At 34.7% G+C, this 17,449-nt stretch overlaps 1 protein-coding gene across 4 annotated transcripts in view; it reads right to left on the reverse strand.

Moving 5' to 3' along the window:
• Window positions 1–17,449, reverse strand: part of KIF2A (kinesin family member 2A) — a 33,542-nt gene that overhangs the window by 4,534 nt on the left and 11,559 nt on the right. For 2 of the 4 annotated variants that reach the window (XM_065739783.1, XM_065739782.1), the window contains exons 7-18: window positions 17,331–17,426; window positions 16,619–16,673; window positions 13,515–13,677; window positions 12,328–12,418; window positions 12,120–12,183; window positions 11,619–11,710; window positions 10,725–10,867; window positions 9,211–9,415; window positions 6,191–6,301; window positions 2,970–3,037; window positions 1,224–1,337; window positions 260–398 (exon numbers count right to left, since the gene is read on the reverse strand). In XM_065739783.1, the coding sequence (XP_065595855.1) occupies window positions 260–398; window positions 1,224–1,337; window positions 2,970–3,037; window positions 6,191–6,301; window positions 9,211–9,415; window positions 10,725–10,867; window positions 11,619–11,710; window positions 12,120–12,183; window positions 12,328–12,418; window positions 13,515–13,677; window positions 16,619–16,673; window positions 17,331–17,426 (1,341 nt within the window). The remainder of the gene's footprint in view (window positions 1–259; window positions 399–1,223; window positions 1,338–2,969; window positions 3,038–6,190; window positions 6,302–9,210; window positions 9,416–10,724; window positions 10,868–11,618; window positions 11,711–12,119; window positions 12,184–12,327; window positions 12,419–13,514; window positions 13,678–16,618; window positions 16,674–17,330; window positions 17,427–17,449) is intronic. The other 2 variants (XM_065739785.1, XM_065739784.1) reach the window with 1 other exon arrangement.

Genomic DNA, 17,449 nt, shown 5'->3' on the forward strand with positions numbered 1-17,449 from the left:
ACTGGAGCAGGCACTGCTGAGACATTCAAAGTCCTAATCATCAAGGTAGGTAAAGGAAAGTAAAGCATTCTCTCTTCGCTCAGCCTTCCAGAAAACTGTTCATTTTAAATTCCGTATGGAAATGAACTATAAAGTGAGAAGATGAAGATGCACGCTCTAGTTACTTAATTGCTAACACTACAGATACACATTACTCAGGATTTGCTCTTGGATTGCACTTAGGATCTTCTCTTTACACAAAATGTTATAAACCACTCACATTTTGTTCACAAAGCAGTTTAAGATCATCTCTCTGAGGAGAGCTCCCCACTCCCCACTGTGTGTCCAAGTCATCAATCTGACTGGGAGTGTGATGTATAATGGGGGCAGCACTTGGATCAATGGTTAGCTCTTTCACCCTACAATTAGAAAATATTTCATTTTCAAATTACTGACTTTTTACGCAAAGTAACCACCACAACTAAAAATAAAGCTCTACAGGTTCATATATAATGTCATTAATGTAATATGGATGATGACGTCACCTTCACAAATCTAATGTGCCATAAAGGTACTACAATAAATAAATAAATGGAAATCTTTCTGTTTCAATTACACGTAGATTAAAGTCCAACTTTCAGCAAGACATTTTTTAACTAAAATATTCTTCATCAAAATGATGAGGACATAAACCTTCAAACTCTCAACATCAACTCCTTAACAGTAAATAACATATCATAGAAAAGTTCATTCAATACTCAAAACCTGACATGTCTCTTATTCTGTACATAAAAACGTGCCTTAAAAAAACATTTCAGTACTCATGAGCTGATACAAGCAAATCTACAAAAATCCTGAATAAAATAATAATTTGCAACCAAATATCTCAGAGAATGAATATATCCTTTGATCAAAATAACTTCAAAAGTATATTAATTATCCTATAAAAGACTTGTTACATTCGGTCCACTAAATATACAAAGGTGACATCACCATTTTATTATTTTCTTTTAATGTATGAAGGAAAATAGCAAGCCTGGATAAAAAGGGTGGATGTTTAAAGAGGATGAACAGAATACTGGGAAGATGATTGCAGATCATGCAGAACCATCACCTGCCAAACAAAATAAAAACGAAAAGTATATGTAACTCAAGGCAAGGGACTAATGAAAAGTTGGTCTGTAAAATTACATAGCCAAAACAAAACTTAAAAATAAAGATTCCATGTATAGAATGAAGTAGACCTGGTGACTGAAGGAGAAAAGTCGTCATACTCATAGGAAGGAGAGAGATCTGAGCGACTGCCACTACCCTGTGAGAAGGGAATGTCCGAAGGACTAATTCCAAATTCCTTTACTCTGCAGCAGCAAAATACAGCAGCAAATTAAGAGAAAATGCTCTTGTAAACACAGTTAAAATAACAACTATTTGTTTAACATTCTTCTTTAATAGCTTAACAATATAAAAATTAGTTTTAATTTAAAACACTTCTGCTAATCTGCAAGAGACTACAAATGCAGTGTATTCAAATGAGTAATTCTAGATTTCAGTTGGTGCTGTTCATAAAATTTGCTCTACATTCAAGATTATATTAAATCACTCCTTTTAAGGTAAAGTACCAAACCAGTATAGCTACTGCAACATTTTCTGTCCTGCTCACTGTCTTACACTGCACACTCACTGGTGCACAGCACTTAAAAAGTAATTGTATTATGAAAATGACACACTGGTAATAGAAAAAAGCTTAAAAAAAACTGAAAACACGAATTTACCCTGGTAGGCATTTACCCTCTACCAACATGACACGAAGGGGAAGAAACCTTATTTCATATATTAGAAGTAGGTGTTTGAGTGCTTTTGTAGTGTTGTGTTTTGTTTTGTTTTTTTTCCCCTCTGATATCACTTCAGCAACACATATGTTATATGGGACAGGAATATACAATGAGTCTTAATGAACATGGAATTCCCTCCTTTATATTAGTGCAAGAGAATTCACAAGGAATGAAATCACACAGATGAATTTGAGCCAGACAGATTTCTACTAATTCCCTTGCTCCAGGCACTAACTCAAATTAAAAGAGGAGACAGTGGTAACCTTCTCCAGCACTCTTTTTGCTCATTAGTGGCCAGCCAGGGCTGCACATACAAGAAGCAGACATGGTTCTGCTCTTTTCATTCACACAAGGAAAGGCATTGCAGGCCACTAGGCGGTAGCTTATTCTGGAAAAACAAACAGGATTTCTAATAGCCCATATGTAGCTTGCCTCCTTTGTTCCCTGTAGTCTGAGTCTTGCTGGACAACAGCAGCAGATCGAATGCAACACACAAGATATGCATAAATAAAGAGTACTGTAGCTGGAAAAAGTTCCTTCTAAAATTACTTAAGAGAAATTAATGTTTTCAGAGAGCAGCAGCAGAAAATCCAGACGTGCTGACAGTTTCTGGAGGTAATAATCTCTCTACACTGATGATATAACTGCTGTTGGATTAACTAGTTTTTTCCTTAGGTATCTCAGACATTTGCCTACAGTTCAGAAGTACAAAATGATGAGGAGAGCAAAAGAATAATTTTTAAATGAATAAGCTAGCTGACAAATATATCAAATAGGCTGGTAACACCTCAAAATTACAAGGGGATGAATGTGTTATACGAATAACAAGTACACAACAGCACCCTAAAGCAAAAAGAGGGTTGTAGAAGGGCAAAAATAGCAGCATCTTCCACACTCCTTGCATTCCACACTATACTGATATCTGGATAATTGCTTAAAAATGTAGTTTCTACTGGTTCTTCTGTTATGGTTGCAAAAAAAAGTGATCAACTGAGTTAAATGTGAGCCTGAAACATTATTTTGTTTTTAATCTTATTAAAAAATGCAAACACTCTAAAATACTGAAGGAGCTAAAGCAATTATACATCATGGAACAACAGTATTCCAAACTTCAGTAATCAATAGCCATACGTCTACAAGAAGTAATGTTTCTCATACCTATTCGCGTATCTCAAAGTATTAAGAGTGTTTTCACATGATGCCATCCCTGGAGAAATTGTAGCAATCTGCAAAAAGCATGCCAAATGTTAACAGGTGGTTTTGCACAGATGAAAGTGCAGATGAATTCAGATTAACTTTTGTTTTCCCCCTAAAGTCCCCAGTTTCATGCAAGGCCCTCTACAAAAACTCAACTGTATAAACCTGTCTTAATACCATTCCATCTCAAGAACAGATATATCAAGTCAAACCTTCAGGTTAGCTTTTTTGTAACTGTAACCTGACACACTAAGAATCCATGTAAACTTCCATTTTCCCCATCTGGCGGCCTTGATAATATAACTTGTAGGTGTAACATTCTAACTGAAAAAGTAAGACTTCTCAAAAAGAGAAATATGTCATACAGTAGAAAACAAGTCTAATGTATCCCCCGTAACACTAGCATTTTGTTTTTGTTTATTGTTGAGTTTGTGGGGTTTTTGATTGTTTGTTTTTGTTGGGTTGCTTGACTGTTTTTAAGTATGCATTTTCAAAAACTGTTCTCCACTCAAACAGACTGCATACTGATTTGAGAGATCTGTTTTGGCAACTGCCCAAAATGGTACTTAAGCACGTTTAATATCATTAAGTATTTTCCTTAAGCATTTTCTTTTTCTGAACTGAAAATTATCTGCAAATAATAATTGATACCTAAGTTATCACTTATATCTGGAACCTCTAAGATTTTCCTTTTCTGATTAAATGAAATACTTTGGATATCTCACTTTCTTTTCAACACTCAGCAAAAGTAACCATCAGACAGGAGTAGCATCACTACTTGTCCTAGCTTCTCTCAGCACTACAGTTTTTCACCTCTGCTCCTTTCAGGATAGCCATAAAGGCACTACCAGGATAAACACCTCCATGATCCTACACACTACATTTTATGCTGGCAGCACAGCATAAGATTAGATAATGCTGCTTTTATGTTTCATCCTGCTGCTGACATTACTGTGCAAGTAGTCCCTGAGAGGAATGTCTCCTCCTGGGGAGAAAGGAAAGCTAGAAAGTCTGAAGAGTTATACATACACTAAGTTTTAGTCTCTAATGCTGATATATATAGTAATGAAATATATGATATATATATATAATTGTATATAGTAATTGTATATATAGTAATATGTAATATATAGTAAAAATACTTAGTATAAATCTGAAAAGATCGCTTGATTACATATCAGCTTATAAAGCATCATAGGTACTAATTAACAAAACCTCTAAGTTCCATTTTACGAGAAAGGTGTATTCATCACTTCCCTCAGTTTAATGTTCAGTGTGCACCACACATGGCAACTGCTGCAATGCCAGGAGACTGCTTAAACTCTTCAAGCACACAATGAACAGCTGCCAAAAAACTCACTGCAAGTGCTGACATCTTTCAGGGCACAAGACTCAGTCTGTTGAATAGAAACATTCACTATGTCACATGCTCCTATGCCCCAACAAGCCTAGACTAGGAAGGACAGGATGGCTCTGACCCCTCCATCACTCACTTCCTAATTCCAGCCAAGGAGGATGGCAAAGGTTGCACTATATATATGTAGGAATATCTATAAGACCAGCAAACACAATTCTTCCTATCTTGAATCTACACTGCTTATAAGCCATCAGAGAGGAATCAATGTCCCCTTTGGGACACTGAAGTCCCCAGGTTCCTACTCCCAGCCTGGAGAACTGAGGGTCCTGGATCACATTAATGACTGCAGCATGTCCAAGATGACTGACTGGCTAAAAGGACTATTCTTGTGAATTTCAAACAATAATACAATATCTTACGGTATTACTACAACAATTAGTAACATTCAAGTCAAAATATTTATGCTGACTTTGTTTCTGATAGTTTGAGGTATAACTGTAGCTGTAGGATATTCACACACATTTTCACTCACTTTCATGGGGAAGTATTTTCCTTAATGCAAAATGTATTGAACATAAAATAAAGGAATATGATCTGTATTGGGTATATCAGGTGATCCCTTAGATCATAGATTGGTTTTGATGGTATCGTTATGTATTTCAAAGGAAAAAAAAGTTATGGCAACTTTAACAAAAAAGTAATAAATAAGAAGTCTACAGCAAAACAGAGACATCTTGTAAGCACTTCTAGGAATGTTAAAGGTGTTGGAGAAGACTGCATGACATGCTTGTAACTGTTAATCCTTCTGTGTACAGACAGCAGTTCCCAACAGCAAAACATTCCAAATCTTCAGTACTGTGGATACATTTGCTAGCTATGAATTGCTTTTGCTCTCTGATTCTGAATATGATTTGCGAAATTATGCAGCAGTGGAAAGAAAATAAACACGTATTTTCATCAGAAAACTGAAGGAGAGTAAAGGATTGATAAAAAATGTGATTTTATCACCATTTTCAGTCTAGAACAGTACCAAAAAGCTAAAGAGAAGGCAAGGCTGCACTAACACTGTGATTTTTATGCTATGGTCTACAGACCTATGCAGCCTTCTGTGGCCTTTAGACCAATTCCAAGAAGTCTGAAAAGTGACCAACACAAACAAGCCTAATAGCCACTGTTTGTTGCAGAGAGCTTGCATTTCCATCAAGTTAGAACATTATGGAGGCATACAAATAAAACTGCTGAAAAAACCTGCTTTTTTCTGTCCTTTCCACTCTTTGACAGAATTCTGTTTTTCAGTGCAATGCAAATACACACAAAATATACAGTTATTCATTCCATATAGCCCAACTATCCCCACTTCTAACAGCCTAGAGCATATTCGGATGCCTGTGATACCAACTCTAAATTTAATTTTGTCATTTAAAGACCATAATTCATCAGTATACTTCCAGCTTGAATTACTTCATCAACATTCTGATTCTACAAACAGTACTCTTGTACAATTAAGACATTATTAAAAACAAACAACACATTCAAGCTAGAATTGTTTCTAGCTTGAATGTTGTTATTTATATAGGTCCTTATATATATAGGTCCCTAGCTGGAAAAGTAGAACAAGCAGTAAGAGGAGGGAATGAGTTACCTGAACTATCTCTGCTGAAAGAATCTCTCCACATATAATAGATTATTTTTTTGATTTCTTAGGCTTATAAGCTAAATGCAACAGACTACCAGCAGCAAATGACCACTTTTAAACACAATATCCTGTATTACTAGCTTTTCTCAATGAAATCATTAATACATACAGTTAACTAAACAAACTTACCATACAGGTACGGGAGTTTTCTCCAATGAATGAATCTCTTAGCACCTGAGTAAGTTTACTTGCTCTGAATGGCGTATGAGGTTTATTTCGGCCTAAGGCTCTAATGCACTCCTGAAAAAACAGAGGTTTGTATTTATTCAACTCATGTTAAGAAAAATACTAATAATAAAAATGCGATTTAAAAATCAGATAATACACACCATAGTTATTTGCTGTTCTTTAAGATATCATTAAAATTTACCATCAAAGGTTTGATTAATGTTAGACTTTTTACCTCTCAGTAGAGAGGGAGAAACCTACAAAATTTTCTGAATCTCATCCAAGATGTTTACATATACTGTATCCAACAACAACAAATTCAGTCTTGCTATTAAGACACCAGGCTAACAACCACTTCTGACTACCAGCTACAAAAGCCTGAATGACATACAGCCTCCACCAGCAGATGTGTGGATGGTGATGCATTAACTCTTCTCAATTAAAAGTAATAGCTATGCATCTGACTCTGCTGTTGATTTTCTTTACAGGTCAGATGAAAACAGCATAGCCTAGACAGCATAGCCTAGACTGCTGCTGTATGAAAGCTTTCACAGATCACATACATAGCAAGTTTAACTTCATAATGAGTTAGTCGAAATTAGAAGGTACGCCAAAACACACGTCATTTTCTGTTTCAAAACATTCTCACGTGGAAAAAAAGGGCATGTTTTCCCTCTTGTTTATAAAAGTATGACACTAAACAAACATCTGCAACTTGTTGGAGAGTTCTAGTGAGAAATATGGCGCAGAAGCAAATATTAAGAAATGACTATAAAAGTTATAGCAGCAACCAAGTATCACAGCACAAGCCACCACTGTTACAACCCCATCATTATTTCTGTCCACTCAGAGTTCAAACATCAGCTAATAAATCACTTCTTATATAAGAATATTGAATTTTCATTTTTCGGAATTTCCTAGAAACAAGTTATTCAAAAACCCATGCTAGAAACCATGAGATAACAATCCAAGGAAGCACTGCAACTGTGAAAAACCATATAGGAGAACTAAAAAAGGATTCAGTCTAGTACTAACATGATACAGAATGGAACAAACATAAAGGCAAGCTGGCTTTAACAAATAATAAAAACAAAAAAACAAAAAACTCACTAGTGGAATTTTATAGAATGGACACAGCTCAGGTAAACAGAAAGACTGAAGCTCACATGTAAATACTTAAAAAGGTTTCAGTCTTATAGGTGAGAAAGGCAATGTATCCCTTGAAATGTTTGAATTGTTTTGTTATGTTACTACTATATTTGGATAAGGGAAAAACAGATTAGATAGTAACAAATGTATATGCTGAATGACTGGTACAGCAACCTACAAGTTAATTAAACTATTATAATTTACTGAAGTAATTTTTATTTAGCTTATTATTGGAAAAAAAATACACAAATAAATGCAGTTGTATTGTCTCCTTAATTACCTAAGAATTATAGGAGGACATTGTGAGATTTTAAACTTAATAAAGTTTTTAGAGATTTCTTTTTATCAGAGCTCAAAAAACCAAATAACATGTAGAGACATTACAGAAATTTTTTTGTATCAACTTCTGAACACACTAAGACAGGACTGTCACATCAGTGAACAGCAAAGCTTGGATCAGCACTGAAGCTTACCCTTCAGAACACACCAGTTTAATATGAACCAAGAGTGCTGAATATGAATGGCAAAAACTGTGCAAAATTTTTAGAAACAGATGAAAAATGGAAAATTATCATATCAACATGAAACAGTTATTATACAGCTGTTAATACTTCTGCAAGACCTTCACTCCCTTTATATTTTCCCTTCTCCATATAAGCTAGATCACAATCACGAATAAAGCAGCAGCACAATTTTTCACTGTAATTATAAAGACAAACTGTATGAAAACTAACTATGTTGTATGGGTATGCTCACTAAAGAAATTCATAAAATAAACAACTAAAGTAAAACAAAACAATTTTATTCAATCATATTTGGGAAAAAAAAGTGATGAAATCAACACAGAGTTTCTTGCATTATTTCTTTTGATTCTACATCAAAGCAGGACAGTTTCTGGATTGTTGTTTCCAGTTTTTCAACATGCCAGAGTTTTGTAATGAGATACTATAATTCTGTGTTTTGCAAAATCTGTTTAGAGCATATACTTCTCCCAAGTTTATATTGGAGATAATACAATAGGAACAAAGTTTTTGTGTTTAGATTATTCATATAAATCCACAATGCTGGAGCAGAAAGAAGTAAACATAAACATAACTAAATGACAAGTTCTGGGACATTCAATGCTGCCACCTCCACAGTTGGAACAAAAATTTTTTTTTTATTTATTATTTAGACTGAACTCCTTCAGAACACTGTAAAGCACAAAAAAAAATGGAATATTTAAACATTTCTTGATGACATCTAAGAAAATACAGAACTGTACCACATAATTTAATATGGATAGTAGTCAAAAACAGGTCCCACTGTTGAAGAATTAACTGAACCCATCTGCTAGTTCTTTCTGGATATACTGCTGTTGTGGTGCTTTTCTCCTTAGAAAACTAATTAATAACAGTAAATAGATATCATTTCATGCTTTTATTATAAAATATATATATATAGATACACACAGACCCACAATATACTGAGATGAGTTTGAATATTTCCAGTTAGCATTTCAGAATTCAAGTGGCAATGTAAGTTAACTCTCCTCACATCTTATCCAGCGTATATCTAAATTGGGAGAAGTCTTCAAATTCCAGGTGGTTTTGTTTGTTTTTGTTTTAAACTACATGAAAACTTGATAGTACAAGTTTCTGATATGTTTCTATTCAGTAATGACCAGGTGTTCCTTCAGGCATTCACAGGAAAAATCAGTGCACTATTTTACCTGTCACATCAGTAGACAATATAGTCAAGCAAAGTCTGCAAGAACACCTGTTTTAATGGTCATTGCTATTTTATTTAGAAAACTTCCATCTACTCAAATGCAGTGGAAACATTTCAGTTACCTTGAGTGCTAAAAGGCTCTTGTTAATTTCAGCTCCTTCCAGTCGCGTCTGCCTGTCTGCACTGGAAGTATCTGCTCCTCTTTCATTTCCAGCCAAATCTATCAAAGAAAATTTACCATGCAATTTCCCTTTCCTTCGGAGAATAATCTGAAACACTGCATGGCTTCGAGATGAATGTGCATTCGCAGATGTCTGACCAGATGTCCTTCAAACAAAAGGAGAGAAGAGAGAAACTTACAAAGATGTGAAGGACCATACATGATATATATATAGTATATATATGGTATACGGAATACATGTATGAGAGCTGTTCTGAAAGTAATGCCTCCTATTTTATTCTGTTGGCACACAATATCAGGGGCCAATGTTGGTGCTATGGCAGTAGAGGTTGAACCTTCTATCAGGATTTCATTAGATTTTGTTGCCATTGACAGATGGCAGGACAGGGCAGTCTGACAAAATGCTGTCCAACATGGAAGTGGAGACGAACCAAAGGTATGCATCAAATTCCTCCATGCAGAAAAAATGGCTGACATTCACTGACTTTTGCTGAATGTTGTTGGAGACCAGGCAGTGGATATGAGTACAGTAAGGTGGTGGGTGGTGTGTTTCAGCAGCGGCAACAGTGACATGAAAGACAAGCCATGTTCCAGATGGCCAAGCAGATTTTTATGAGCGTGGCCTGTAAGATCTTGTTCATTGCTGGCAAAAATGTACAGCTTGTGGGGGTGACTATGTTGGAAAACAGCGCTTTGAAGCTGAAAATGTGCTCTACCAAGTAGTGTTATTGGGCTCTCTGTATCTTTGTTTTTTCCATGGAAACAAATAGGAGGTGTTACTTCCAGAGTAACCAACCTGTTTTCAATGCAGAGTCCTGTACCTTCTTACATACATTGGCAGCGTGTCTAACACGCTGATAGACACTAGAGATATAATTCTAATACTCTGATGTAATTATACAGTTGCACCTCTCCCTCCACCTCCAAAAAGAAATTGAAGATTTTTAGTATTTTACCTTCATCTTAAACACAAGAATAAATGAATTACTTATTCCAGACAACAGGAGAGCTTACATGCAAAATTGCCAATGGCATTTTTTTTTAATCTGATCAAGCAGCAGCCCATGTGAAAGACTAATGTTAAAAAGAATGAAATTACATTTTAACAAAAAATATCATTTTATGCTTAACCTCTGTCACTACACATAAAGGCCTTTTTAGAAAGGAAGAATCTGGCAGTGTTCCAGATTTCAAACAATGTGAATTTAAGTCACTAAGCTGGTTACATAAAGGCAAACAATTCACATATTGTAGAGAGAAAGAGCAGTGTTTTCTAAGTGGGAAAGTCTAAACTATCTTTATACAAAAAGCAGGTAGACCTACTTCTTGAAGACCACATTTTCAGAAAACCCACTGCCTTTTAAAAAGTCATCATTATGCAGAGACAGAAAATAACAAGAGGTGTCTTAATTCATTAATTTACAATGAAAAATTGGTAGAAGCTATGGAAGATACCTGCAGCTGTTCCCTATTTCAATAAGCTTAAGAACATCTTCAACACATTTGACTTCTCGTTCCTGTAATCCAACCACCTGGACTTGCTGTTTACCATCTTCTAACACTCTCAATTTTGTTTTCCTGTTCAACAAGTCAAAAACCTTATGGAAAGGAAGAGAGAAATATAGCAGTGGAAGAGGAATTAATTTTAAAAGGCATTTGTTTCAAATCCCATAGCAAAATATGTCTGAGGAAGGGTAACTAATTGTCATGGTTTTATGATTTTTGGTACTGGTATTCCACATCATAACATCATGTAGTGCATTTAGAGTTAAAGAGTTAATGGTCCAGCTCTGTGGATCATTGATAGTTCTGGGTGTACCTGTCTCAGAAGAAAAGAACTACACTCCCCAGAGGACTTTGTGTCACTTCATATTTTTACATTTTCCTGCTCAGAGGGAAAGATAAAAACTGTCTGCGGTCACGGGACACTCTCTTTCCTTTGGGATGGACTCAGCAGTGGGTGCTCGCTGCCGTCCGCCTTCAGCGTTAGCGTAAGTCCGATAAACCGAAGGCCACTCTCTCTTGCTCATTTTACTTGATTTATTAGCTTCAATTCCAATTATATTGTATTATATTGTGTTATTTTGCTTTCCGATATCTATTTAGTAAATTAGCTTTCCTCCTCAGATCATTGCCTCTGTTCTGTTCCTAGGCCCATCTCCCTCTTCCCTTTCCCCCTTCCCCTTTCTTGGGGCGTGGGTCTGTGGGTCCCCCGCACCAATTGTCACGGAACCGGGGCGAACCTACCCGTAAACCGTTGAAACATTTTAAATGAAGTATGCAGGATGATAAAAACCCAATAATTTCAAAACAAACTCAAAATTTAGATGGGAAAAAGTACCTCCTTACCTTACCACTGTAGATCTCAAAAAAAGTTGCATATACTTGAAGTTCTAACTTCTTATAGTTTGGTTTCTTTAGCATTAAGAAGACATCTCGAGCTGTGAATATATTTCCAAAGTAAAATAAAATTTAGGTATGTATTTTCGTTTAATTCTCATTAGTTCATTACAGCCAGCATTTCTCTTAATTTGAGAATAAAACAGATAGGATAACTCAACCAAGCTTAAGACACTACAGTTTATACTGCCAGATTACAATGGAGGAAGTTGAAGGCCCCAAGTAGTAAACTAAATTAATCATAATCTTTATTATAGTTTTTGAAACACTGTACCTTTATCTGACCATGTAAAAACTAGAGATCTAGGAACAAGTTCCAATGTTACCAAAGCTTTGCTATAATGCAAAATAAGCAGACTCTTCATGTTTGTACCAAAGACAGTAGAAAATATAAGAAAATACACTGATCTCAACTTGCTTGAGAAAAGCCAACAAGCCATAAAATCTCACCTGCAAGTGCATATATTCCTTTTGAACAATCTTGGTTCTTTCCTGAAAAGTCACCACCCATAGTCTATATTAAATAAAAAATAAGAAAATCAAACACCAAAATAAATATGATTAAAAGTCACAGAACTGTGACTTATATCTTTGTTATTCATAGAATTTAATGAAAAAGAAACAAAACATATTGCCAACATGTAGAAGAAATACTTGCATGGGTTTTTCCGCTGCCTGTTTGCCCATATGCAAAACAAGTGGCCATTCCCCTTTCAAATATGGTCTCCACTAGTGGTCGAGCTGTAAATCTGGAAGGAAAAAAAAAGAACATAAGAAACAGAAATACAGATTATACTGTACACGGATGTACAGATTACTCTACTACAGGGTCAGTGTACACCTTAAGGGAAGAAGGGACAAAACTGGCGCTGTACCCTGAGAGACAAAGAATATCTCTAATTGACTAACGGAGTTCTAACACATTAAAATACCCTTAAGAAATTATACAAAACCTAAAGAGTGTCTCCTATTTGTTCAACACACAACAAAAAATATACAACAATATTATCCTTCTTTAAACTCTCAGGGGAAAAAAAATCCTCATTTTAATAATGCAACACAGCAAAGCTTACTATATGGAGTTTGTATCTCCCCAACATTTCTGAAGATGATAGCATTAGAAGATGTGTAAGAAGGACAGTAAAACAGATAAATACATAGGTTTAGCCAATACAAAAAAATGCTGTTATTTCTTTTTCTAAGATATACTTTATAAGACAAGCAGCCAAAACAACACTGTGATTCTTAATATCTTGAAGTCATGTACGCTGAGAAAAAGGCTCAAGAAGAGGTCCAACTAAGCTCATCACAATAGAAACAAAACACACCCCGTTACTGTCCCTACTTCTAGCTGCCTATCAGTTACTTCAAGAAAATCTTGAAAAAGCAAGGAGTAACCTAACAGAGGGTCACCTCTACAAAAAAAAAAAAAAGCCAACAAAACAAAACGGTAAGAGCATTTGTAATACACTGTAAACTTCTTCCAGGTGTTCACACAAAGTATGTTTAGTGACAGAAACAGAAATGACTGCTTACAGATGGATAGCAATGAAGTTGTTAAAAACATTCACTGGCTGAGAAGGCAGGCAATACAGGCTAGAGCCTTGCAAGGCAGGGCTTGGAAAAGGACTGGGAACAGAAGTAAGGTCAAAAGAGGTGGAGATGACATTGAAGATGAAAAACACAGCACAAGCAGAATTATATTCAAGTATATAGGTAAAAGAATAGAAGTAGGAAAATATGTATTTGATAATAGAATAAGAGTCAAGTGTCAGAGTAAGCCCACAGTTACTGACACAGTGAATAAATGAGAAAAAGAGATTCACAAAAGAAGCATACACATACCTGTAGACCATTTCATTAGGAGTCATTTCGTCAAAGGCATAATCAAAACGGAAAGTTTGGTTTTCTAGGTATCTTGTTAAATCCACCTTTTGTTTTGGCTCATGTACCATCACAACATCCTTGCTAGGAATTGTTATTACATCAAGATCTTTCATTAAAGTTTCTAAAAAATAAGTGAAATGGATACATTTAACTTGCAACAATCAGAAAAAACAGCTACTCTAAATAACAACAGTGAAATTGACAGCTACTTGCTAATTAAAGTTTCATTTTGGAAGCCTAATCATGCTATCGATAGTGAGAAATTAATGAAAAGTGTTATAAAGTTGGTAAGAAAGATAATCAATTATAGTCCGTAATGTATTCTATAACAGTGTTTTCCATGGATTTGTGTTCTTTTACCAAGGCTTATTTACTCTTTTGCAGATTACTGTCATACAGTGTTTTTATAAGTAAGTTCTCTGGAGAAACTGGACAGTGCAGCTACTAATTGGACTGTCCAACATACAAAAAAGAAATTAACATCCTTAAAAGAATCATCTTTATTTTTAGACTTTGTCATTTTCTTTTTCCTAAATTAAGATGTTATAGTAAGTAAACATATAAAAAAAGTATGTTACAGTAATTTATCTTGCAACCAGAAACTGAAAATGCTAATGATGCTTTCTATCACTAGGAATGAACAAAAGCCATCTAGATGCGACTTCAATAGTGAGTTCCCAGGTTATAATTACTAAGCAACACCACAGTTTATGGTTAATTGTTGTTTTAGAAATAAAACTCAGCAAAATATAGAGAACCCAGTGGTCCATGACATACGCACAAAAAAAGATCCTTTGTGTATACACAGTCAGGATCACTAATGTGTCCTACTTGCACTTCTACATAAAATTTCTTAAGCCATGCAGTTCAATAATTAGATGTAGTTTTACACAACTAGATAGGAAGCTTTTCATCAGCTAACACATTGATCAAATAGTACAATGGTTACCACTTCATGACATTACACACCAACACAAGAATGCACTCAAGTCATAGTACAATCAAAATTTCAACTGCACTACAATAAAGTAAAATGTAATTATTGTGCAGTACATGAAGAACACCAGTAGAAATGGATATATGAAGGTCCATTATCTAAATAAACAGCTTTTTCACTAGAGCAGTCAAAAGCTGTTATTTCCTAAAGAACTGTTTGTAATTAGACATTTATCTCCTCACAGCTTTAATAACCTACATTCCTTGTTGATGAAAATTTGGAACACTGTTTATGAAACCCACAATACATTTCTCAATTGTAAATATACCTCACTGAAATAAAATATCAACCCAAAGACTTACTTCTGCAAAGTCAGTTCACAAAATGACCTGCACTGTGAAAACCTGAAGACTATAGTGACAATTATGCCTGCATGCTTGATTTCTATTACCAGATTTCAACATCATACAGAAATTCAAAATACAGAAGATGGAAAGGGAAAGGTAACATCTTTGACATGTTGTTAATGAAATAAGAAAGAATACAATTTTTTTTCCCTCTCTTCCGTGGACTGTACTCAAATTTCTTTGATTTTTTTCACACTGCTATTTAAAAACATCACATAAGAAATACTGCTTCTTATGAACTTTCAAAAATAGAATACACATTTTCAGAAGATTGTGTCATGGAGGTACTGGATTACCTCTCTGACTCTTCCTTTGCATAATTAACTCATTAATGCCTTTTTTTTTTGTAAAGCTTGTTCTTAAAAATGCAAAATTACTTCAGTGCCAACTTGCCTTTTGCTTCGCTGTTCATCCTCCTAAAAACTCCTCAGAAATGTTTTCTTAATAGCTTACAATCACATACCTAAGGTATGCAACTTATGCAGTTTCCAATCCAACTTCAGAATCCTAGCTTTTTTCTTGTAACAATTTGCTGTCATTTACTATAATTTCATTTTGTGCAACCTCTGTGCAGATAAAGGTGATGACTGTGTACTGGATACTTATATAATATTCTTTATGAAAAATAGTTTGAACTGAACAGTTTTTAGGATGACAAATTCCCTTCAGATCAATAAAAGAAAAAAAATTGCACCTAAACTATACACTGACATCATGTTTTACTTTGCTATGTAATTCTCCTCTATCCCTCTGGAAATGCTTCCTCCAAATAAACCTCAAAGTACAGTTTTGACAGTATAAAAATACTAAATATACCCTACATTGTTTCAAACCAAGTGTGGTGCTCTTTGAGTCCTAAACAAAAAGAGAAAGAAAGAAAGAAATATCTTTCAAGATGAAAATCAGCTTAAATTACTGCTGAACTTAGATAACTCCCAGTCCAGAAACATCTGTAATGTTGATAGTTAAGAACTTGATAGGAACACAAAGATTTAACTAGATTTGAAAATCTAATCAGTTTGGGGAATTTTGACTACAGCCTAATAAGCAAGAAGTAAGTTGTAATACTGTACATACGTATCTATAAACACACCACTAGAGAAATTACAGTACTTAAAACTAGGTGTTTAGTGACATTTTGTATACCTCAGCATATTTGCTCAGACCTAAGCTGCAATTACAGGAGATATGAATCTCCAGTCTGTCCATAATCCACAAGCTCTACTAGAATGTCCTGGATACCCTTGAGTGTCTTAAGACATCACAGAACATCAATATTAGGCACCACTTGAACTGTTTCCTCAGTGTTTTATTAAAGACCACTTGAAAGTATAAAAAATGCACATATTAAAATGGGCAAAAAAGCCTTTCACCAAGTAGCTCACTGATCAAGAGATTACTTAAAGGATAACTTAAAAGAATAGTGATACCAATACAGTGTAAGCATGCTCAAGAAATTATCGCAGAATTAATTTCCAGACCAACTAAACACACTGTGATGACCTTGGAAAAAAATACAGCTTCTGTGACTCTAAGTTACTGTCGTTCCTCTCTTTATCCAGGTTATGATAAATCTATATATTGTCTGGATCCCTCACACATTTTTTCTTGTATATTAGTTTCACTTTTGATCAGCATTTTAAATCTCATCACTACAAAGAATATTACACTCAGAAGAAGCTTTACAGAGAATTTTGCAAAATCTTGAAAGATCATACCTTTCCTATTAAGTGGTCGTTTTCGTACACAAACACATATCCTGTGCTCATCAATCTACAAAGGAAAGAAAGTTTCAGTGAATTATATCTAAGTTCCAGCTATAGGATGTGTTAACTTCTATTTATGAGTTAATTAACCAATTTTTAAATGAAGAGAAATTTCAAAGACCGTGAGTCATACAAACGAGAACCATGCACTGAAAATAACCAAATTCTCTGCACAGTCTGATGCTGTAGGGTACCTGGTACACGTAATACAATGTAGTACATACAATGCAAGACAACAAGCAAATCCAGCTGTAATAGGGTGGATAAACTATTGACGGAAATTGCAACAATCTCTGAGTTTGGTCACAGATCACAGAGATCTGATAATGCAATTTAAATGCAAATCAAAGGCCTTCATCAGCTTGAAAAATCAAATATTAAAATACTTCAATTATATACCAAATATATCAATTATATATAAAATAATCAGAATTTTTCATATTTGGTGAGGTTTTTCTGGGAAGCTTAAGGGTATTGCGTATACCCCTTAGTATTCCAGGAAAATCTAGAACAAACAAACACATGTGATAAAGAACACTAATAAATACTAAGCTACTTATTTTTCATGTTTACAGACAAAAGTACATTAATACACTGAAAATATTAAAAACAAAAAGAAAAAATACAAAAGAATAAAACATTTCTACATTGCCTGGGTACTTACAGGATCAGCAGTTGTCAGTGGTCTATAATCCAAATTGCCCCTAAAATCTCTGATCATACACATAATTTCATAGTTGGGGTTTGTAGCATCAACATCCTACAGAAGTAAGCAAGAGAATT

Source organism: Cyrtonyx montezumae, unplaced genomic scaffold (assembly GCF_038088225.1).
Source record: "Cyrtonyx montezumae isolate F1298 unplaced genomic scaffold, pur_monq_1.0 scaffold_25, whole genome shotgun sequence".
Lineage (NCBI taxonomy): Eukaryota > Metazoa > Chordata > Aves > Galliformes > Odontophoridae > Cyrtonyx > Cyrtonyx montezumae.